General features: G+C 37.2%; 1 protein-coding gene across 1 annotated transcript in view; it reads left to right on the top strand.

The window, feature by feature from the left end:
* The window catches only part of LOC149311380 (potassium voltage-gated channel subfamily KQT member 5-like), a 411,580-nt gene that overhangs the window by 355,142 nt on the left and 31,756 nt on the right, over window positions 1-24,682 (top strand). Inside the window, exons 4-9 of the mRNA XM_089530917.1 lie at window positions 2,829-3,004; window positions 3,455-3,580; window positions 10,267-10,377; window positions 12,989-13,084; window positions 17,549-17,643; window positions 19,975-20,001. Of these exons, the coding sequence (XP_089387043.1) occupies window positions 2,829-3,004; window positions 3,455-3,580; window positions 10,267-10,377; window positions 12,989-13,084; window positions 17,549-17,643; window positions 19,975-20,001 (631 nt within the window). The remainder of the gene's footprint in view (window positions 1-2,828; window positions 3,005-3,454; window positions 3,581-10,266; window positions 10,378-12,988; window positions 13,085-17,548; window positions 17,644-19,974; window positions 20,002-24,682) is intronic.

Here is a 24,682-nt window from a genome sequence, read left to right as displayed (position 1 = left end):
GCTTCTTAAAGTCTTAAACTGCAAAGTAGTTTTACATCCTAAAACAAAAATTGCAAAAACAGGGAAACTGTTACATTTGTATTTCCCATGTTGATAATTAATAATATTCCCATAAAGAGAATGTTCCATATCTACTTGAGAACACAGAATGGCTTTGGCTAAGATAACAACATCTGCAAAAATCAGACCGTGCCATTTAATCAGAACATTTCCTGAATATATTCTGATACTTAGTCTTCACAAGTAGGTAATGTTTAGTCTCATAATGCTCTGTCAGGTTTGAAGCAGACAAATTTAGTTTAAGAGAAAGAAAGCTCCGCTCCGCTCTGGGCCCACAACAAACTCCAACTCCCAGAAATCATAGAATCGTAGAGTTGGAAGAGACCAAAGCTGCTAAAGTAAATGTTTGTCAGGATATAGGAATCTGATCACTATTTTGACATTTTGTTAGGGCAAGCAAATATGTGGTAGTTTGCAATGATTGTTTATTGTACATGGGTAGCTTGTTTTGCTTCGTAGCAAGAAACCCAGGAAAGGGATGTATGCATTTCAGTGGTGCTATTGCATGTAAATAAGATGGAGGGATGGTCAGAGCTGATATAATTCCTGAGTCACTATGAAGTTCTTCGTCACACACTAATGTTTACAGAGATGTCATAAATGTGTACCACCATATGAGCAGCTTGTAAGTGGGCTCTTTAAGTATGACTTGTTCAGGTTTGGCCCTGGAAATCTGGCTCCATCCATCGTTTGCCCACCTACAAGCTGCTCACATGGTGATGATGCATTTATAAGATCTTGTCATGAGAAAGAATTGCAAAAGAAACTTTGGAACAATTTAAGAGCAAAACCACTATCCATCATGCCATCATTCTAGCATGGTATCACTTGGATAAACAAAATTTGTCCTTGTCTGCAGCTCTGGTGATGCATATAAAAAGAGCATGGGGAAGCTTGCCTCCCAAGCCTCAAATATCAAAGATGTGAGTTGAGATTTCTTTGGTTGGCGTAAAAATATGTTGTGATGTTTCTACCAAAGAAAACTCAGTTTCACCTCTATCCATTCCTTCATCTTGATTTTACTTTCATTTATTGACGTGGTATATAGTGACAAACTGGAATGTACAGAATTAAAGACTTATTCCATAGGGAGTTGTTCTTTTCAGCAGAGGAACGCCAAGAAAAAAATGAAGATTGGTGATCTTGTCTTCCTATGAGGCACAAAACAAAATCTTCACATCTACACAATTCTATAGGAATGTGCAGTTGTGGTCCTCTGAGATTCCCAACTGCTTTTGAACAGTTTTGTGTCATTCCTATAGACATAAAGATCAGTTCTCAGAGTTATACAATGAGCTTACTGAAATGGCTTATAGAAGAAGGTTGTGGCAAAAGTGGATTTCAAAGGGAAAATTCCCAACTTAGAGGGGAAAGACTATGGGAATCCCTGTGTAAATAAATACAGGGTGGAAATGTTTTTAACTTGGTTGCTGGCACTAAGCTCGTATTCCAATAAACAGGCTTCATTCAAGTGTCACACAGAACACGAAGAAGAACTGGAAGGTACTGTCCATTTTCTCAGGGACAAAGGTGTTCTGTTTTACCATTATCATCTGTACCATGAGTGGAAATAATAATAAATAATAAATAAACCTTTTATTTCTACCCTGCTTTTTGTGAAAACAATCAAAGCAGCTTACAATGTTAAATAACCAAATAGTTTACATGTGCAGTGTTGCTTGGACAGAATATGGTTAGTTACATTTTCTAACATGTAAACTGAAAGCAGCAAGAGCTGAATGAAAAAAAGATGTGCTCACAGAGATTTGGTAGCTATTTGTTTCACCTTCAAAGAGTCATTTGATGTCATTTAGTCCATCAGTACAACTGATGAAATTTTGAGGGACTGTTTTCGTAGGTAAATAATTAGTACAACACATATGTTTGACAAAATATAATGATTGGCTGTATCAGCTTGTTTGTGTTTTTGTGTGTGTGGTTTTTCACATTACAATAAATTAAAGGGAGGAAATTGTAAAAGTCATACTGTAGTTTGTTAACATTTTATACTTTGTTAAACCAAGAAAAGGAAATGTGCCACTTTCATTTTTGAAAATGCCCCTAATCTACAATGTATTAGATGTATGAGCTGCAAGAAGGGTACATAAGAGAGAACTCTGGGTTACATCTCTTTTAAATATTTGCTTCCAGTTTGGCCCCAAGAAACTGACACACAAATTAGATGAAGGTGGTAATACACCTGCCTTGAAATGCAAGGAGTATGCCCAAGAAGAATGGGAAAGTGTGGGGGGAAATGCTATTATTTTTTAAATAATTACATATGGAGGGATTTCTTATAAGTGAATTTAGCATTGTTAGTGAAATATGTTATATTATTGCATTTTTATATTGTTTGTTAAACTTTCAAATTTATAAGGACATTATTATCTCATCTCTTTTCAGGTTTATAGATGTCTCTGTTGCTTTTGAAAGTTCTATCAATGCAGTTTAATACTTTGCCATAGAACATACATTAGTGCTTATTGCCTCTACTTACAAGAATTGCTATTTTAAAAGTTCAAAATCTAATATGTGTGTGCAATTGATCTCTTCTTTCAGGGCTGCCTGTGTGTTCCTTCTGAACACTGAGCTCTATATTTTATCAGAAATGCAGTTCTGATTGTAAAGTCTGAATTAAAACAAAGTGGGCATAAAGGCTGCTCTCAATGTATAAAATCACCCACTTCACCCAGTCTACAGTGATATGCTATTCAATTTTACTGGTCAATATACATTCATTAATATGTTTTGTAACACATTTCTTTCAGACATAATTGTTCTCATCGCTTCAATAGCAGTTGTTTCTGCAAAAACTCAGGGTAACATTTTTGCAACATCAGCACTCAGGAGTCTTCGTTTCCTGCAGATCCTTCGTATGGTGCGCATGGACCGAAGAGGAGGGACTTGGAAACTGTTAGGTTCAGTGGTCTATGCACATAGTAAGGTATGGGCTTGTCCATCTCATATATTTCTCTGAATTTCCTCTCTATGATTCAAGTATGTATTTCATGCTAAGAAAGAAAGAAGATTTCTTAAGACCAGGGCTATGCAGTTCATTTTGCCTACTCAAAGAGGATTTGGCCTTTTGTTTCTTGAACAGTAGGCTCTTTTGCAAGTGTGGAAAAGTTATGAAGTGTTTGTGATATAGCATGGCATGAGGGTCTGCTGTTTAAGGAGAAACCAATGAATCTCACAAAAATATACTAAAAGTACTATGCCATAAAGCAATATGATTATTATTTTTTGTTTTAAGGAGTATACAGACCATGAGCATTTCATATTGAACTAGAAAGGTGTTCACAGAACATGGTAATATATATCTTCCAACAGATGAATAGCTACAGTTGTTGAAATACATGCTTACTTTTTTATTCTATCTTTTCCTATCTTACAGGAGTTAATCACAGCCTGGTACATAGGATTTTTGGTACTCATTTTTTCATCTTTCCTTGTCTATCTGGTTGAAAAAGATGAAAATGATCAATTTTCTACATATGCAGATGCACTATGGTGGGGCACAGTAAGTACAAAATCAGCTGAACTACAATAAGAAAAATAAGAAATGAATGAATTATTTACTCTATCTAATATTGAATATTCATATTCAGAATTATATTTAGTGAGTGCTCTTTGTTCTTGTCTTTACATTTTCTTTCTTTCCTCCTCCTACCCCTTTGTACTTTATTACTTTTCAGTAGAGGATAAAAACCTTGAAAACATGATTATAGTGGATATTCCAAGAGTGGGGTTTTCTCAGTGGCTTTATGCTGTTGGAACTGATATAAGGATGTGGGCAGCCATCTTTTGGTGGAGGTTAGATTCTTCTAGCCTAGGCTTTTTACAAACAGACATAGGCTCTAGGCAAGGAGCTAGCAAGTGGTAAGTGGAAAAATGAGAATGCAAACTCCCTAGAAAAGTTTCTCAAACCAGGGCTTCCAATGACTGTGTCTAGGTCCATTGCTGTCTGCTCCACCATGGACACATATCCATAGTTGTCATAATCCCAGACATCAAAGATCCAGAATACTCAAAGGGAACGCTCAAAGGAGAATAAAGCTGCTCCATCCAGGAGAAAACTATCAATATTTGCTCTCATGTTTTCCCTACCCAAGGCCCTAGCACTGCCCTCAGAGTCAAAAGGTGGGTCTACAACAGTATCTTCAACTCCTTGATTTTGCAGGAGTCAGCAAATACTGAATCATTTAAAGATCTGTTAAAAAGCCAAGTTTTCCATGGAGGCAGGAGCTAACTCCCTTGGACCATAAACCTTGGCCTCTTTGGACTGGCCTTCATTAGATCCTGACACTAGGTTTTGAGAGGACTTCTCAGGAAGTGGAAAATGCAAAATATACTTAGAAACTGACTATATTGCTGTTTGAGTTTTCATATTAGAACCAAACCAAGAAAATGGTGTTGGGACTGAAACAAAACAGTGGGCAAAACTAGTCCTCCTTTTCAGCACTTTTGGCATTTCTCAGCAAAAGATTGTAAACTGTTTGCAAAGGTGTTGGAGGGAACAGGTAATCGGCCTGCATTGCTTAATCCCTTACATTTCAGCCCATTCTGCTGAAAACAGGGCAGTGCAGCAGAGGAACTGTTTCTGCATTCAGAAATGGATGTGGTTCCTTTGCATTATATTACCTTCAGTGAGATCCACTTTTGGATGTGCTTCCCAAAATGAGAAAGCACTAACTTGTTCTAATATGCTGGCATTGCCAAATATTTACCAGACTGAACCTCCTAGTTCAGTTTATAATACACTCATCCTTCCACATTTGTGGTTTTGACTTTTGCAGATTTGATCATTCATGGATTTTATTAATATGTTCTCTCTAAGAATATCTAGATCCTCCAGTGCAACTATATGGTCAACTTTAACCAAAAGTCACACTGAAGGACCTAGAGATTCCTTGAGAGAACACTCCACTATGCATTTATAAGTCCTCTAGAGCAATTCAGTGGCCAGTGTCTGGCAGATGTTAACCACAGAGTTGCACTGGAGGACCTAGAGATTCCTAGAGAGGTGTTCTCTCAGGTAAAAACATAGTGTTTTTTTTATTTGCGGTTTTTCCACATTCATGAGGCTCCTGTGCCCCTAACCCCAGTGAATGTGGGGGGATGAGTGTACGTCCACATTATCATACATAATGATATGCTAGCTATGCATTAATTGGGGTACATTTTTGCAACATCTCCCAGGGTGGTGTAGTCATAAATAGGAGTAGGCCTGATGTCATGCTGCAAGCATGCTGAATTTAGTGTTGCTATTTTGAAGCATGGTGGTCCCACATGTGTTTTCTGTGGATAGAAATAATAATGGCCTTTTATATGATTTGTGAAGAGTTAGATTTCAGGAGCAATTGTTTTTGATGAACAGAGCAATTATTTTCCATTTTAAAAAGATGTACTAATATTACCAATAACAATATATGATTAATTTTAAGCTGTTAGCATAATTAAGAGTTAATTGTAATACACTGCACTACATTTTGCTTTGTTTAATCACATATCTAGGGACTTGAGCCTTTTGATATAATTTGATCTATTAATTTGGATATACTAATCTAATCCTATTCCATTTCTGATAATTATAACAAAAGGGCACTTTAAAATTCTTTTGAATAGGAATGTAGGAAGCTGCCTTATGCTATGTTGAATTGTTTGTTCATCCTATTATTGTTATTGTTATTATATCCTGCTTTTTCATCAAAATTGGGACACAAAACAGCTAACAAAAAACAATACAGTTAAAAACATACAAAAGCGGGCATTACAATGGAATTAAACTAGTATAGCATTTAACTACTGTATATGCAACTCCTTAACAACCTTCAAATCCAGCACCACAGAGCATTAAGAGCCCAACCTCAATCGCCTGTAAAGGCCTGGTAGCACAAAAATGTTTTAACTTGCTACTAGAAGGTCAACAAGGATGGGTCCATCCTGGATTCTCTGTGGAGGAAGTTCCAAAGTCTGTGAGCAGCAAACAAGAAGGTCCCCTCCAAAGAAGCCTGAAAAGGTGGTGGGACAGAGCAGAGGGCCTTTCCAGATGATCTTAAAATCCTAATTGGCTCATACAGGGAGATACACTCCTTCAGATAGTCTGGACCCAATATAGTATATACATAGTGTGTGTGTGTGTGTGTGTGTGTGTGTGTGTGTGTATCCTTCTATATGTGTATTCACATGTAGCTTAGTTGCAGCAGCTATCTTGGATCTCAGTCTTTCCCATCATCTGGGTCTCAGTAACTGGACAGGTCAGGAACAGAACCTTTGACTCTCTGTAAGTAGAGTTCATGGTGCTATGACTCAGTTAAGACTCTGATCTCCCATAATAGCAATAGCAGCTTCATTTATATACCACTTCTTACCACACTAAGTAGTCTCTGAGCGGTTTGCAACTGTAAGTTAATTGCCCCCATCAAGATGGGTATTCCATTTTAACGACCTCAGAAGGATGCCAGGCTGAGTCGACCCTGAGCCCCTGGCTTGGATTGAGTGAGTGGCTGCAGTACAGGCATTTAGCCACTGCAGCACCAGGACTCCATATGAATAACACTCGTACTTCTACCACTTTTCCTATTGCAGACCACAGAATTTTATATTTTCACCATTCCTCCAAACATATACATTCAATACTATGCAAAATATATAGCAGACAAGTAACACATCAAGTTCTGAATAAGGTTAAACTAGGATATTTAGATTCTCTGATTCATTCAGCTCCTGTAACATATGGAAACAATATGTGGAAGTGCTTATGTCAGTGCTCCTGACAGCGAATGGCACTGATGTAGATATTCTCATATCTCATACTTCGAAAGAGAAAAAACAACCATGCCATTTGGCTTCATGTGAATAGGTCTGTAGAATCTTTACTGTATGATTCGTTTTTGTTTTTGTGAAGTGATGAATTCTACAAACTTTCCATGGGAACAGGTTCATTTGAGCATGTCGTGTGAAAATGTGAAGCCATACAGACTCTGCATATGAAGTCTGCTATCACAGAAATACAGGTCCTCAGTTTTTGGCCTTTGATTAAGGAACATGGTTGGGAAAAATGAGGGTGTTATGTCATGGACAACCTGATTATATTCTTCCTGCATTTGCTGCACTGGTTGCAATACAGATCTCTGCTTATGGTGTACAATGTGTCACTCAGTGCTATTTCATTGGCCTTTTCAAAGCTGATTATCCAGTGTATCATTTATATTGTTGTTTAGGAAATATGGTCAATCCTATAACTAAAAAATTAGGACCATTCCACATACTCTTTGTCTTGATAACTACTGGGTGCAGTGATCTGATTTTATTTAACATTGTTTATTTTTATTATTTTTTTAATAAAAATATTTTTTCACCAGTTTTTAATATCTACTTAAAACACCTTTGGTGAAAGAGTTCTGTTGAGGAAAGTTTAGTTAAACTGGTTAAAGTCCTGGTAACTAATTTCAGCTTGTGGTTGCTATTTATATTGCTATCAGTGTTCAGGCTGCATTACAGAAAAATCATAAGCAAAGCCCAGGCCATGCCTCAAACATCAATCTGGATTTGCAGTCTAAACCTCTTCTGAATACATGAGCTGTGACAGTGTCAAGGCAAAATTATGGTTTTTACAGTTGAGATGTGGACTTGTAAAGAAATGACATCTATGCATTGCTTAAGAACCATTCTGCAGTTCAATGCCTGAAAGGGAGTAAGGAGTCTCTGATATGCTGACAGATGTAATGTTTTTGTTAGGACTTCAGCACCTATTGAGTGTGTGAAAGAATAAGGTAGATTTTGTTCCTTTGGAAAGATGTGCTGCTATTTCTTCTTTCTCCCAATTATATAAAATTCTGAAGGCCCCTCAGTATGCTTCTCTGTTGAGAAGACGATGATCGTGCAGCATCATTAAAGAGAGAAGACAGCTGGCTCGATCCCTTTCATAAGCGCCTCTTCTTCTCATCAAATATAGCTTGGAAACATCTCCCTGTTCCCCAGTGTCTGGCAAGGATAGCAGCCTGGATGAAGGCCTGATAATTTAGGCTCATTCCTGATAAACAGGATGATACTGGTTTGCTGAGAGAAGAACGTTATGAAATGGCAAGTCCATCAAAGGAAGACATTTGTTCATCTTTTGTTAACATTTCAGGTCTTAACTGTCCCTACACTCATTTGAGGACTATAATTTATCTTGTGTTTCCATATATAAACTAGCATCCAGTGTGAATTTGTGCATTTGGCATCACTGTCCTTTCTGCTCAAAGCCATGAATATGCATACGCCCTGATTGCCTACATGTGTTGAAATCAAACCAATTTCATATCAGACAGGAAGGAGGGCAGAGTTGAAGTACTGGTAATGCCTTGTCATCAGTAATAGCACAGGCATTACACATTGTGTATCTGTGATAATTATATAACTGACTTTCGTAAATCAATCTCCACAGAAGTGCACTCTGCATGGGAAGGGGGCGAAATCACATTTAGCTAATCAAGATCTATTTGGCACTGAGAAGTCATCACAAGCAAGCCTATTTTTATGTCATATAGGCAGACCAGAGAGGGGCATTGCCATTCCAGTTTAGTCCACCAGAGAACCTGGTTTGTCAGTAGATGTGCAAAGCCCCAAGCAATCCGTATGGCCATCAAAAAGAAGTATCATGGCCCCAGAAGAAGGCAGAGAGCCCCTTGTCATTTCTTGCTCCATGCCAAGTAGAGACAGGGGCCTTATGGATTTGTCCTGCCATGATTATAAATGACACTGAGGAAGTCATGTTTTCATTGTATGTGCTTGCACATTAAGGTGCTTCACAGAAATAGAGTAGCTTCATGAATTACATTGCTTACTTTATATAAACATTTTAAAAGGTTTTCAAAAACCTCAAGGCAGGTCTTTTCAGATCACCTTAACTTTCCATCAATCCCTCATTCCAGTTCCTACAAATGAAAGTGCATTTAGATTATTCCTTTCATAATTGTTTAGATTTCTAGATTAATCCTAAACTAAATTTCACTGCCAATATGGTATAGTGGTTGGGGTGTTGGGCTGTGACTCAGGAGACCAGGGTTTGAGTCCCCACTCAGCCATGGAAAACCACTGGAAGATCTTGAGCAAGTCACACTCTCTCAGCCTCAGAGGAAGGCAAAAGCAAACCCTCTCTAAACAAATCTTACCAAGAAAACCCTGTGATAGATTTATGTTAGGGTCACTATGTGTTGGAAATTACATATGAAACACATACAAAGACACATGATACACAGACAAATGTCACCGTTATCCCAAAGTACATTTTGTAGTTCCTTTAAAGGAATCTGGTTCTGTCATTTAAGAGGTAGGAATGCTATATTAACATCCCTGTTGGTTCCTAATTCTACTTGCTAAATAAGTAGAAATGTAAAAGTCTGGGATTGTCTACTCCAACTACTAAAAGCCAGTGCATTTTTCCTAACAATGGAGATAGTTCTGAGTAAAAGAACCATTTTCAGAAATTGGGAAGGGAGGGTCAATTTTCTTCTTTTTCTTCTTCTTTTTCCTCCTCCTCCTCCTTCTCTTCTGTTTCTGCTGCCCACTAGCCCTTAGAAGAACCCCAAATACCTATAGCCTAATCCCTCTTTCCATCTCATGGCTTAGATATTTTCTCTCTTGCCCATCCCACTCCATTTGTGTGTGTTTTTAGTTTATCTTCTTGCTTTTGTTTTAGAGAACTCAAAATCTTGCCCAGTATTTTCAGCTGGCATAATAAAAAGTGTTAAAGGTATTCAATTAAATATATTTTTAATAAGGTGGACTTTTAAAAGTCACTTTGAGTTCCTTGCTAGAAGAATGGTGGAGTATAAATTAAATAAACATCACCCCACTTATGGATCTGGAATTTGTAAATGAGAGAATCGACCTGTAGGACAAGAAGTACATCTTCTATTCCCATGCATTCTCCCACTGAAAATACTCCCATGCCTCTCTACCAGCTAGGTTTAATGTTAGTTTCAGAACTTGGCTGAGAAAAACATTTTTAAAAACAAGCATTTTAAATAAATGGAGGAATGGAACTGTTTCAGTGAACGAAGCCCACTGAAGAATATGCTTACTACCCAGGAGAAGCTACATATTGTTGGTTAGTCTTGATAGTTTGTCTTTGTGAATATTGCTCAGTTAAGCTTAAAATTCTTGACACTTGCTCTCTCTACTTCTTGCTCACATTGATTTACACTTGCTTCCTTTCAGATCACATTGACAACAATTGGCTACGGAGATAAAACACCTCTTACTTGGCTAGGAAGGCTGCTTTCTGCAGGATTTGCACTGCTTGGCATTTCTTTCTTTGCACTGCCTGCTGTGAGTATCTTTACAACTGTCATATTAAACTTAAAGCACTTTGTTCAAGACTGTCAACACTGTGGGACAGTGTTAACAGCCTGGGTCAATGTATTTGTAACTGGGAACTCAACTTCTGTTATGATTCATGTTTAGCTAACAATTTTTTTTACAAAATAAAAAGCTAATTCGTGTCCTAGGGCATGTTTTCACATTGATGTGACATATCCAAAAATTTTATCTGATAATGCTGTATCTTTACATTTTTCACAGTACTAAACAATAAACAACCTGTGTGTGAGGCATATTAAAATTGGGCTAATCAACAATTACTCCTGTCCCCCGCTATGCATAAATGCCAGGGGAGTCAGCCCATCTTTGTTTGTGCCTACTGCAGCATCTGCGTAGGCTGGAGAACCAGCTTCCTGTTGTCAACACAGAAGCATCCCCAGCAGAAAAGGACCTCTGTCTCATCCAAGAACACACTTCATCATGTAGTAAACTTCTGTGTGGTTATACTTGATGAATGCAGTGTTTTTCACGCAGATCCATTCAGGGTTGTAGGGGAGAGATGTTACTCACAAAAAAAAACCCTGATTATCTTGGCAACAATTTTTGTATTGGCAAAAAACATCCACAAGAAGGTTCATTAATCTTGCATAAGGTAACCCAACATGCTGTTATGAATATTATCAACCCACCTTGAGATATCAAAATGGTAAAATAATTAAGTGCATTGTTTCCTATACCCTGTAGGAATGTTATTCCAGTGAAACATTTGCCTGAGAAGCTTGCTTAAGATTGTGGGAAATTATTTCTAAACCAACTGCTAACTATTGACCTTAAAACAAATAGTATAATAATTAATTTCCTACATTCTTGTGAATACTTCTACCTGCCTGATAAACTAATTTACTTGCTGGTCTATAGAGAGTGATACCTGGTTGAATATTTTAGCAATACACTGAATTCAGCATGAAGTCTATAGCTATGAAAGTGCCGCAAACGGACTCTTTTATATATGATGGCGATAAATTCTATTCAACAATCTTTGTCAATGTTTATGAAGTGTATTTTTTCCAAATAAACCCTCTCAATACAGTAAGACCTTTCACTTATGCTATGTGAGATAGCTTGTCCTCCAGGAGAGTGTGGGGAGTAGCCCTAGGGATTGCAAAACAAGGGAGAATTGGTGAAAAATCACTTCTTTGACCTCTTCTTTCAGTGGGAAGCCCTACACAAAGAAGGAATGTTTATATTCAGGGAGGGACAAGTTATTTCAGTTGGTTCTAATAAATAGTCATGTGTTCTGTGCCACAGAATGCAAAATATTAAGTCCACAAAATGCATATATCCCCAACCTCCCCATCCTCTAATACCTCCTATGCTTTGCACTTGCTGGAATGGAATTATTTCTCAAATCCCCAAACCTACTTGAAACACCAAATATTGACTGATTAACACATAAGTGAAAAGCAGAAGTACACCTCTAGATATTTCTGGATTACACCTTTGCCCAAAAAGGTACTAGCATAGTGGTTTGTATGGTGGACTAGGAATCTGGAAGACCAGGGTTCAAATCTTTGCTTGGCAAGATTCAATCAATTTCCTTTTATCAAATCTTGCCAAGAAAACCCAGTGACAGGTTCACCTTAGGGTCAGTTTAGGTCAGAAATAGCTTAAGGCACTTAAGTTGTAAAGGCACACAACCACCACCACACCAAACAGACAAACAAACAAAATCCACTGCAGGGATGAAATTGGCTTGCACCCCTGCTTTGAACCCTTGCAAGCTATGTTTTGAATCTGTGCACTTCTAAACTTGAAATGTGTTCTGGAATGCTATTGTTTGTTTGAAGCATGCAAAAGCCATGCTGAATTTGCAGGCCCCTTTCTAGAAAGTATCAAGAAGTTATCTAGAAGCTCCCAGCATAATTTTCTTTTTTGCAAAAAAGTGTGAACAGGGGTGGACTTGGACACTAACCCTTTTGTCCACTCCTAAAGTACTTTAGACTGCCCCACCTCCTACTTTGGACGGATTAGCTTAGTATGGCGTGGTGATTTGAGTGCTGGGCTATGACTCTGGAGATCAGGGTTTGAATCCCTGCCCACCCATGGAAACTCACTGGGTGACCTAGGGCAAGTCACATATGCTCCTCTTCAGGAAACCATGTGATATATTCACCTTGGGGTTGCCATAAGTTGGAAACGACTTGAAGGCACACAACAACAATAGCAACACGTATCTGGCTTCTCTGTCAGTGAGACAGTGAATCTCTTCTTAGTTTGGGATGGTTTTTGAAAGAGCTTTCCAAATGATTGCACTTGTTTTGAGAAAACGCAAACACCTTGGATAGCTCCTTCAGAGAATGGATTCATCACCCCAGTGACATGGAAACTACCAGCTACCACTGAACTCTGTATGGTCACATCTTGTCCAGCCTTTAAATGCACTTGATCCTCATCACATGGTGTTGAATGTCTCATTTCAAGTATTCATAAAGAAAAGTATGTGTACTGTGACTGATGAGCTGTGTGTATAGCACTTGTATGTAACTGCAGAGATTGTGTACACTTGTCCCTTACCAGAACTACTGTCCTGACAATTAACATTTGTTGTACTGCACACCAGGGCATTCTTGGGTCAGGATTTGCATTAAAAGTACAGGAACAGCATCGTCAGAAACATTTTGAAAAAAGAAGGAATCCTGCTGCCAGTTTAATTCAGGTAAGTGGCAAACAAATCAGATTTTTAAAAGTATTTGTTAATGGCTATCGTAATGACTGCTGTGCTGAGTTTAAAAGACCCACAAAGATTATCTGAATAATTTCTCAGGATGATGCATGTTCAGGCATTTTCTTCATGCCAGTTGAGCCAGGGAACTGGGCTTGTACACACAGACTCATAGCTGCATACCTAGTAGTTGGTAAAATCCAACTAATTTGCGGCTTGGAAAAGTAGAGGATGGATTTTGCCCCATCTGCCTCTGCCTCCCTTACTAAACAGTGTAGTGGTTGTTTGCTTGTAAAAGAATACACATACAACTCTAAACACTCAGCATTTGCTTTGTTAAACTGGAGTCTTTGGGTGTAATCCACCTTTGAAATCAGCCTAGCAAATCCTGTTGATGTCCACAGAACTGTGTTGTGCTTGTTGCCCTTAATAAGTTTCATGTTTTCTATAAAAACTTAGAACTGATACATTACAATAGATTGAGGGTATAGCAGAGTTGCCCACATGCTGTTAATTTTTAGTAGTGAAAATCTGATAGTGAGCGGGGGAGATGAATACATTCAGTTTGCATGAAGAGATATCTGTTCCAAGGATTTAGAACAACAGTCTTAATGGCTGAACATAATGGATTTTGCCTAAAATAACAGATATATTACAGTAGTGGTACTGATGTATAGAAGTAATTTAAATCAATTATTAGCATATTTGATATTTTAAAAGGCTGCCTTGTTGAATTATATTTATCTTTTGAGCAGTGGACCTCACTTTGTTAATGTGAGCTCAATGGCTTGTGTTGAATTTCTTGGCTTTTTCACACCCAGTTGAATCATGAAGCATTATACTAAAAATTATTATGCTGCCTAAATGGAACTATTTTTAATTTGTCTAATGTATACTGTATAAGGGCTCAGAATTATTCTCACAGTGTTTGTTGTTCTTGTTCTTCCTTCTTATATGTATAATATTGTTTTTTTGGGAACCACGTCAAATCTCCTCTAAAAGATTTTGGCAGAATATAACTCCCAAATTATGCTGGATTATGCCCATGAAGTACAACTGCCAAATGTCTCTTTGGGGATCATTCAGGCGTTTTCCCCAGCTTATCGTTTATGCTTGCCTTGGAGGTAAGGTCTGAGCAGTTAGAACATTCCCACTCACAAAACAAATGATAGCTGGGAGGGAAGGCAACATGCCAGAACTGTTATTAGCATATGATCATTGAACAAGTTCTGGGTTCACAGCTCCAGTGCAGCTCCTGGCCAACATAAACACCGTTCTTTATTTTTGGAAATGAGAGAGAGAGAGAGAGACTTTCCAAACCTCACCAGTGCTATATTAAATATGAATTTACAATCAGGGAAATGCTTTCATATTCTGGGAGATAAAGGGATGACTCACCTTTGTCTTTGCTAACATATACCTAGAATACAGTTATGAGGCAGTTCTGTTCAGCCAACAGCCTAAGGATAGGGATTGTACATACCATTGGTTCATCCCAAACCACAAGAATGATAGGCTAAGTAGTAAATAGAGGCTTTGACTCATATCACGTTATTCCCACAGTTAGCTACTAGTATGAATATAGACCAGGCAGAACAGCCTGAGATACTATGTTTCCTGAAATGAAACAGCAAATTGCCCCTGCTAACACTGTCCTACTGAAGGTGCATCACCATCTAGGTTCTTCTGGTACATGAGACAGAAAATCCCACAGGCGCTTCTCCCAATGTCTGCCAGTAAACACACAGCAAGAACATACTGAATAACCATTCATCACTCTTTCGTGACATTCAAAATCTGCTCCCCTTGTTTCAGTCTGCCTAAGGAATCCACATCAGATGAACTTGAGGAAGAAGCTGGTAAAAGCATTCTTCTCTCTCAAAGGCACCATTTCAGAGCTTGAGTCACTCCAGATGTTATGAACTACAATTCCCATCAGACCCAGTATGGCTATGAGTGTTGTAGCAAGAAACACCTGAAGGAGCCCATGTTGGCAAAGTCTTCTCTACAGTGTCTAGTCTTCAGGAATCATTAAAGAAATAGTCAAAGGCTTTCAACTATTTCAGATATAACCATATGCCAAAATCATTTAGAGAACAAATAGTTTTTGGTCTGTGCTTATAATTCTATTACATAATTAAAAGGAGGAAGGAACAAATGTTCAGGTATAAAGCATATTTATACAGTTGTGTGAGTCGAATGGAATGTAGTAAGACCCAAAAAGATGTAAATCAAGTCCCTTGCCTTAAATTTTCAAAGGGCTGGGCAAAGTGATACAGCTTTTTGAGATCTTTACAGTGGTCAGTTATTATTGATGTGTGAAAGCATTAAATCTGCTTATCGAAAATTAGTTTCCCGGGGTTCAAAACTCTCTCTGAGAATGTAAAGTCAAAGGCTTTCATGGCTGGCATCCATAGTTTTTTGTGGGTTTTTCAGGCTATGTGGCCATGTTCCAGTAAAGTTTCTTCCTGACGTTTCACCAGCATCTGTGGCTGGCATCTTCTCTGATGTCAGCCACAGATGCTGGCGAAACGTCAGGAAGAAACTTTACTGGAACATGGCCACATAGCCCAAAAAAAACCCCACACCAAAAAAAAAAAAATCTCTGAGAAGATTTTTGGTTATATCTGCAGTAGCAAGGATTCTTGTATTAAGAAGTCATTCTCTTTGGTCATATGTCTGCTAATAGACTGAAATTTGTGAATATGATTCAACTCAGCCGTTTCTCTTTCTATACTTCCTTTGGTGTTATTCACACTGTGAAAATAATCCATGATGAATCTGGGTTAAATCTCCATGATTTATGTGCATCCCAAATGCACCTGATTAAGGGGGCTCTCAAAAAAACCCACTTAATCTGGGATAATTGATATCAGGGTTTCCTCCAAGTTTTTTTAAAAGATCCGCATCATCAGTAATGTGAATAACTGATTTGAATAGACCCAGGATAAAATGCTGCACACCGAAAAAGGGGTTGTGAATGTATTCACATTGTCAACTCCATCTTTATTCAAGTGATTGCACGTGTGAACAACCAAACTCACAGAGATGTGGATCAATGTGAATCGATGCGGTTCCATAGTGTGAATAACAAACCTAGAAGGTGTGAGTGATGATTCACATTTTCATGCTAAAAAAAACCTGAGGTGTTAATGACCCCTTAGTAATTTCCTTATTCAAGGACCACAACCTGTAAATCATTTACTGTGTGTTCAGGAAAATTGAAATATTCTAGACTGGGGTATTATAATTTTTAATGTCAGATTTGTGTTAAATCTTAAAAATAGTGCCACATTTCTCCCCCCCCCTTCTTCCTTTTTATGCTGCAAGAGACTAACATGGCTACTTCTTTGAAAATGTATTACAGAACATGCTCAACTGTGAAGATTTTTTCTGAACTTGATACAAATGCCATTTTATACTAAAATGACAAGTAGAAGGAACATCTTTGAGAAACTGGGAATAGAAATTACTATTTCAAAGGATATTGATAGTATTGGATAACAATTATGGGATGTATAAAATGCTTATCAAGATATACAAGGATATGCCCTCCTGTTTGTGGAAGCTGGTTTTGCAGGCGCAGTGACCATGATGGAAACTCAACAATATCACTCAAAGTTCTGAAATCTGAAATTATATCAGAAGCATTATTTGCCTATTTTTTTAAATTGTGGAACAAAGTTTTAGAAAAATTAAAGTATATTCAGTGAATTTTTAATCTTTTCTGTCCCAGTATTTTTGTACAATATATTACAATCATACATGATCCAGAACCAGTGGCAAAAAATTATGTCACAGTGCTTGAAGATGTTCCTTTAAAAACTGAAATGCTGGGTATGTTGAGCCCCCTAGGCACACAGGGGCACCGTCTTTCATCACAGCCCACTCTGAGGATACAACTTAATAATGAATACAGTGCACTGTTACAGGCATGAAGAGGTTCCACAAAAACTGGTCACAAGCACAGGAAATGGTGCAGCCCCATGCTTCCTTAAAGGTGTAATAGCTGATGTAATTATGACATTCCTGTTTATTATTTTCTTATAGTTAAATACTTGCCACCCAGTCTTCATTGCACTTTGCTGGCATAAGCCTACTGAACTAATTATTCAAATCAGTGGAACAGGTACTGCAGCTTGAATCCAATCCAGATTTTCCATAGTGACGATAGTGCTTCATTTCATATATTGTTGGCTCCTTTGTGCTTTCTATTGTTTCCTCACACCAGGCTGCTTGGCGGTTTTATTCTACTGATTCCAGACGAACAAACCTGACAGCCACCTGGCGATATTATGAAAGTATTCTTCCAATCCTCAGGCATGTATCAGTGCTATGAATGATACAAAAAAGCCATGACTTTTATTGGTTTACTAATATGCTTTTCAATTTTTGTTTCATTCCCTGCTCCCTCTTGCCTCTTTTTCTTTCTTTCTTTACCACATATTCTGCACGTAGTGTGTATGGCGTAGTTATGCAGCTGATGAGAAATCAGTTTCCATTGCTACCTGGAAGCCTCATTTGAAGGCCTTGCATACCTGCAGTCCTACAAAGTAGGTAAAATATGGCAGCTGGTGCTGTATTTTGTGTCTGTTTAAGCTTGTAAAAATTAGTGTGTGGTTTTGTCATGTTCCTTCTCTCCTCATCCCCATTTCATTTAAAAACAAAACAAGGAGCTCAGGTAACAAACTGAGCCAATTACACAACCTCCAAACATAAGAAAAGTCATCTCCTTCCATTCTCTTGCTTCTGGACTCCTCTGACAATAAAGCAACACAAGGATTATTTTTCAGTTCCCCCAAAACCCTGCTGAAAGTTAATTTTCTAATAGGCAAAATATCAACTCGGCTAATGCTAATTTATCCTACTTCATATAGTTAGACATGTATTACCTATTTGGGATTTATAGTAATTTTGGATTGTGGGTTCCACTGTTTAGTCTCTCTTCATACTGACTGGGTTTCCATTTCGAAACCATCACAGGTTTTCCTACTTTCCAGCTGTAATTCTCAGTTGTGTAAATTGACATTCTCAATGTAGTCAAAAGGCAACACTAATTTGTACCACCAAAAGTTGTAGTGCACAGCATTTAGATTAGAAAAAGACAAATTGGTGCACTGTTAATGATTTGCTACTGCTTTCTGCTTGCAAGGTTACTTTATATTTTTTTATTAGACAGCAGCTTAAATGTCACCTTGTTACTCTTATTTCCAATTCAGATCCACATGTGTTTTCTTCTGTGAGAAACATATGTAGGAGGGTGTTAGCAGTAAAACTCATACATACACACCAATCTCATTCAAAGTGTGATACTGATTGCAATGTTTGGAAACATCAGTTTTCAGCAAATGAGATATGTGTGGCTTTCTACAATATGCTTTTTTAGGAAATGCAGCTAAAAATATCAGCATTTCTTTATATATGCTCCTTGGCTAGACAACTGAAGGGGAAGAGATAGCGCCCTCCTGAAGGCCAAATTTGGTCAGCAAAAATATTGACTGCTCATTTTGGGAGAAATTATATGTTAAAAATATCATCAAAAATATCATCAATTGTCTCTCAGACAATTAAACCAAATGGATGCTTCTAGGAAATATGGTAACAAAGCTGTTTGAAAGGGATGCATATTCATCTTCTCCATGATAATATAATTTCATTTTCTTAGAAATCTCCTTTAAAGAACTGAGCTTGAATATTTTCTAGAAGTAGAAATTCTGAGAGTTCAATCTAACTTTTATCAGGCTTTCATATGGCATAATGTGGTCATATTATTGGGGGGATTACATGTCTGCCACCTTTTTTTCATTTGAATATTTCAAAGATCTCATATTCCTACATGTAGCTGGAGGAACAGGAATAAATAAAAAATAAACAAAACCTAAACTAGCCTCCTATATTCTCAGACCCTCAAAACACACACATATACACACACGTTCTCTTCTGTGTATCCAAGACTTGCATACTGAATCTTCTTAGACAGCAGAATAGAAAGCTATGTTCTGAATGCAAGAAAATATGGGACAGACAGATGTGTGGGCCAGACACTGTTTAAAACTGGGGCAGGAGGAGTGTAGATTGCATGGCCATCTATTTTGTCCACCATTTCTTCCATCCTCTTCCAAATGAATGGCCCCAGAAAATTGATTTGTATTTTTCAAAGAGTTATTATGAATAAGAATTGCTGAATGCATAAATTCAAAACTGTTTTCAAGAATTAAAATAGAGTTCAGAGAAAATTTCTCAGATAACAAAAAGATTTATTGTAATTTTAATTATACTTAAGGATACTGGATTGGGTTGAGAATTGCTCCTTTGCCAGTTTTCAGAGACACAGTGGGGAGGTGGGATCAGCAAAAATCACTCCTTGTTGCTTATAGGAGAATCCACTTTGCAGAATTCCACTGCATACAACTAAGGATCCAACACATAGGTCTGTCTAAAATATATTACAGGATATAGCTCTGGCCAACAAAAATAGTGCACTTGAAATTAACTGGTATCAGTCCTTTGTGATGTGATTATCAACAGTCCAATGATTCAGTCTAACATATTTGATTATGTAATTAAAGAAGCCTACCATTTTCTCTTTTTCATATATGACCACTGCATTTTCCATAGTATGTGCTTTGCCAACTCACCCTATGGCTGTGTTTATTAAGCACGCGAGCATGCACTTGATAACAATCTTGGAATATTTTTCTGATGTTACTGTCATCATATGAGTGCTTTGTGCTTGCTTTATAAAATGTTATTAAACCTATTAATTTAATTAACACATGTAATTCAGTGTTTATGTAATAATATGTACAACTGTATCATGATGCCAGCATAACAATTTTCTTTCCTCCCCAAACGTTCTCTCTTCCCTTCACTGAAACATGAAGGAAAGAACAAGGTGAAGCATCTAGCAGGTTTGTGGTGTTTCTATACATTTTTAAATGAATCTTAAATTGTTATTTCAGAAAGTGTGCACATCTTTGAGAGGGCAGGCTCAAAATATATTAGTAAATTTCTAAATAAATAAAAGCTGTACTGGGATATAGTTATGGGAATGAGAATAAAAATAATGAAATTCTATTTTTGTAGCCAGGTGATTATTGCAAAGGGAACCAAATGCTGTCCAACAGGTGCTCAGCAACATTTCCTAACTTAATATTTGAATTCTGCTGTAACAGAGTGGACTAGCAGCATACTGCTACACAACAGTATAATGTAATGAATGTCAGAAAGAGCCAGGCTGAGACCTGAAGAAGCTTGTGGGATCTACTGTAACAGAAAAAGAAAACAGCAGTGTGTAGAAAGAGGGTCATAACTTGTTAGATGATACATATTTAAAACACTTCAAGATCCGCCAACTAATTCAAGATCTATTAATTTTATTACAGTATTTAAGTAAGACTGTGTCTGGATATGTCTTTTTATGGCTAAAACCTGAAAAGAAGGAGTTACCGTACATTTTTATACATTCAACATACCAGTAGTTACTAGGCTCCTTACCACCACTACCTTCTGTACTTTTACTCCTGTGATTATCTAAATCTGGAGAGGCAAACATCTTTTCCTGTCCTGCTAATCAAACATCTGAATTTTGCCTCCTTAGAGAAATTGGAGCCATGGTGGGCTACCTATTACCATTTTAAAATGTCACTGCTTTCCTACTGTATGACTGGAAACCAATAATCAGATTTTGAACAATAAGAAAATTATGAAGGACCCTATGACACGATGCACAATAGACATTGTTGGACAACTAAACTATATATAGCAAGGGTTTGATGTAACAGGGGCCCTCACCTGTGACAATATTATCCCACATTATAAAAATGTGTAAAGTGTAAGCTGTCCAGCATACCATTTCCAGCTGGACTATGTTTCCAGAAGCTTGAAAGTGTGGCATAAAGGTGATGGCCACTCTCTCTGTTTTGTCACTTACCTTAGACAGTCAGATGTTGCCTTTAAATGTGAACATATTGCATAATCAAGGACACATTTAATTTTCACAAAGTATTCTAATCCTTTATAAAAAGCAATTAATGCACTATTCATTCAGTTACTTGAGAACTACATAACTGTAATTCAGTTCTACGCTGGTCCAATAACCTGTGTATATCAGAAACACATGAGTAAGGTAAATAACACTTCTCACATGAATCTCACCATCTTTTGGATTATAAGACATCAGTCATAAAAATTATAGCCAAGTTTACACCCTCTTCATGTAATGGACAGCCATGCTGTCCCTGTATATTTTTTGAAATTATTTAGTCATCATCTTCTCTTAAAGTAATAAAAAGGTTGGATAAGATATTTTGCTCAAGATCTTAAACACATTACTTGAGAGTGGGGTCTGACAGAGTTGTTTTTCCCCCCATCACCAACCATTAACTTAAGCAATCAAACATAGGAAGCTGAAGACTGGATAGTTGCATTCTAGCACTCTGCAAGCATAACTAGTCTGTACTGAGTATATAGAGAGATCTTGTAGCACTTTTGAGACTAACTAAAGAAAGAAGATGGTAGCATGAGTTTTGGTAGACTTACGTCTGCTTCCTCAGATGTATTGTAGTCTATACTGAATTTATTGTCTTTGAATTAATTAAATATATATATATATATATATATATATATATATATATATGGCTATGTAATCACACTTACTTATTATTATTTATCTCAATCTCACACAACTATCAAAAAAATTAAAACAGGATTTATGATGTCCCATGTTGCCTGTCGTATTTACTACCAATAGTCCCCAAAAGTTTCATGGAGCCAGAATTTCAAGTTTTATATCATCATTTTTCCCTGTGGACACCCCAACCATTTCCAGGTGGCATTGGTTAAAAAAAAAACCCTGCATTTTGTTCATACTGTTTATAAGAATAAGATGATATGTATTTTTCACATATTTTCATTAAGAAATACAGAGTCTAATAAAGCATTCCTTTCTTCTAAACAAGCAAAAGTAGCCAACAACCTTACTTCCAAATTCATATTCAGCCTTTAAAAATGAATAATCTTTTAAATTGTTATTGTCTTAATACACGTTTTTCTTTTTATTATATATATTTGCAAAAGTAGAAGCTTTGCTTGGGTTAAAAACCTAGTTCATTCCCTGTTCTTTGTATTTCCCTCTGTTCTTTCCCCATCCATTTCCCTTCTCTTTCTTTCTCACTTGTTCTTCTTTCCTTTCATGCTCATTCAGCCTTTCCCTCTCCTCACTTTCACCCACCTACATGGATTAGGCAGCAATAATTCTCTCTTTTTTCTCTGTCTCTTCCTCTTCCCTTTTTTTTTAAAAAACTATCAAGCTCTCTGAAGAGGAAAGCAGTACATGAAGTTGTCTAGAGGTTCTGTGAAGAAATTACTCTCCCAAGTCTGCTTCCAGACTTGTCTTTAGAGATTATTTGGGCTATCTCGTGTCTAAAGACACTACAACAGTCCTTACTAAAACTCATTAATCCTTTTTAAAAACATAATAATCCTTCTGATAGAAACAGCAACAACCATGAGATGCATGTTGCCAGTACATATGCTAACTTTCAGGTAGCTAGGTTTGATTACTATGAAGGAGATGCCGCTGCTGTTGTTGCTGTGTGCCTTTAAGTCGTTTCCTTCTTATAATGACCCTAAGACAAACCTATCATGGGGTTTTCTTGGGAAGATTTGTTCAGAGAACATTTGCCATTCCCTTCCCCTAAGGCTGAGAGAGTGTGATTTGCCCAAGGTCACTTAGTGGCTCCCATGGCCAAGCTGGGAAGCAAACCCTGCTCTCCAGAGTATGAAGGCGACAGATAGGAAAATACACACATAAACACATACATTCTGTCTACTGTTGGTCATGCTAGCTGTTAGCACTTCTGGGAGTTGAAGTCTAACAATATACAGAATTGTTTTTTCATTTAATTCCCAACAGACTATGGCGTCAGCTCAGAGACACTGATTCTCCTAAGCCACAAAGTGAGTGAAACGGGGGATTGAATCTAAGACTAACCCTAACAAGTGATCCACTGAGCAAAACTATCTGATTTTTTTAATTATTTTTTTGTGATGAAGCAATAGGACACAATTAACAGTAGTAGTTGAATTTCATTTCAAATTTGATCTTTTGTCATTACATACAATATAATTGCAACATATGACACTTTCAGGTTCTGTGTGAAATCTTCCCTTTAAGTGCGCTTCATGGCAATGACTCTTTTTGGCCATTCTGGAGTGGATATTAGCTGCAACGAATATTCCTGAGATGGCTTTTTAAGAGTGGGTTCTATGACTCAATAATCACATGTATATAGCAGCTGCCCTTAATCAAACAGTGCCCAGGAATGCCTATGTAGGCTTAAGTCTTTCAGAAAACAAGTAATTAATATTAACAGTCACACCTGAAATGCACCATGATTTGGTAATAATAGATTTTGTTTCCCCACTTCATTTGAAGTTCAATATTTATGACTCTCAGATAGATTTCATGTTTTTATGAAAGAAACAGCACAAATTATAATAGGAAGGCAGTTGTAAGTATTCTATCAAAATGTTCTTCAGTCTTTTCATGTGTATCTTATACTGTGTGAAATATTTTATGTGCAAATGGTGAGTAAATTAAAATTTCTGAAAATTCTGCTTAAAATTCATTTTTACAAGATAATTTAGGGAATAGTGGAACCTATATCCTACTTAAGTGTTAAGCTGAAAGCTTTAAATAGGTTATAAATGATTCAAGACAATCAGCCAAATAAATTGTTTTAATGTATTAGGGAGGAGAATTTTTACTATTCTGTTACATTGAAGTAACACATTCTGGTCCTAAGCATGCATTTCAAAAGTTCTAATTATACACTTCAGAAGTCTGATAGCATTGAGGAAAAAGCAAATAATTTGATGACTTCTCAAGATAAAGATACTCATATTCAAAATTCTGATTTCTCTTTAGCATAGCAAACTTAAATTTGTCTTGTTACTTCTTTGCTTTTTAACAGAAAAGAAAACTGGTAGTGATCTGACATAGCTTATGTGGAAAGCCTAACCCTTACCTCACATGAAATGCTTAGTAATATGATCCTCTATTTCCCCTCACTCCTAGTAAGCTTTATAGTAATAAACAGAAGCTCTTCAGGATGTACAGCTCTCGGAAACATAGGTATCCAGCATCCTGTTTGTTCAATTGATAATTGGGAATGCCAACTAACAGGTGCATGAAGAGTTTCATTTCCCCTTCTTAATGCTTTACAGATTTTTACTTCTCAGATGGTTCTTTCCTGATTTGGGCTGGGTCCTCCTCCTTCACCACAACTGCTTGTAATTTTCCTTGTTGCTTGCTGCCTGCAATTTTATACCAAAATAGCAATAAATAAATGAATAAATCCTGTTATGATTTGATGTATCAGTATGTTAAATTCCCATGGAATGGGTCACCTGCAGTGTTGCAGTATGCCTTGGCTTAAGATCAGTTGTGCCTTTCCCATCTGATATGCTTGAACTAAGAAAGAGTTTGATATGCTTGAGCTTGTGGAAGAGTCAAGCAACTGTTTCCTTGAGTCAAGAAAGTTGTCCCAGTAAATGCATTTTATGATGCCCTGTTGTTTGGCTATATGG

The sequence above is a fragment of the Sceloporus occidentalis genome, unplaced genomic scaffold (assembly GCF_023333645.1).
Source record: "Sceloporus occidentalis isolate IW3139 unplaced genomic scaffold, rSceOcc1.0.p SCAF_6, whole genome shotgun sequence".
Lineage (NCBI taxonomy): Eukaryota > Metazoa > Chordata > Lepidosauria > Squamata > Phrynosomatidae > Sceloporus > Sceloporus occidentalis.
The sequence above is the reverse complement of the archived record's forward strand: the minus strand, read 5'-3'. Positions and strand labels throughout refer to the sequence as shown.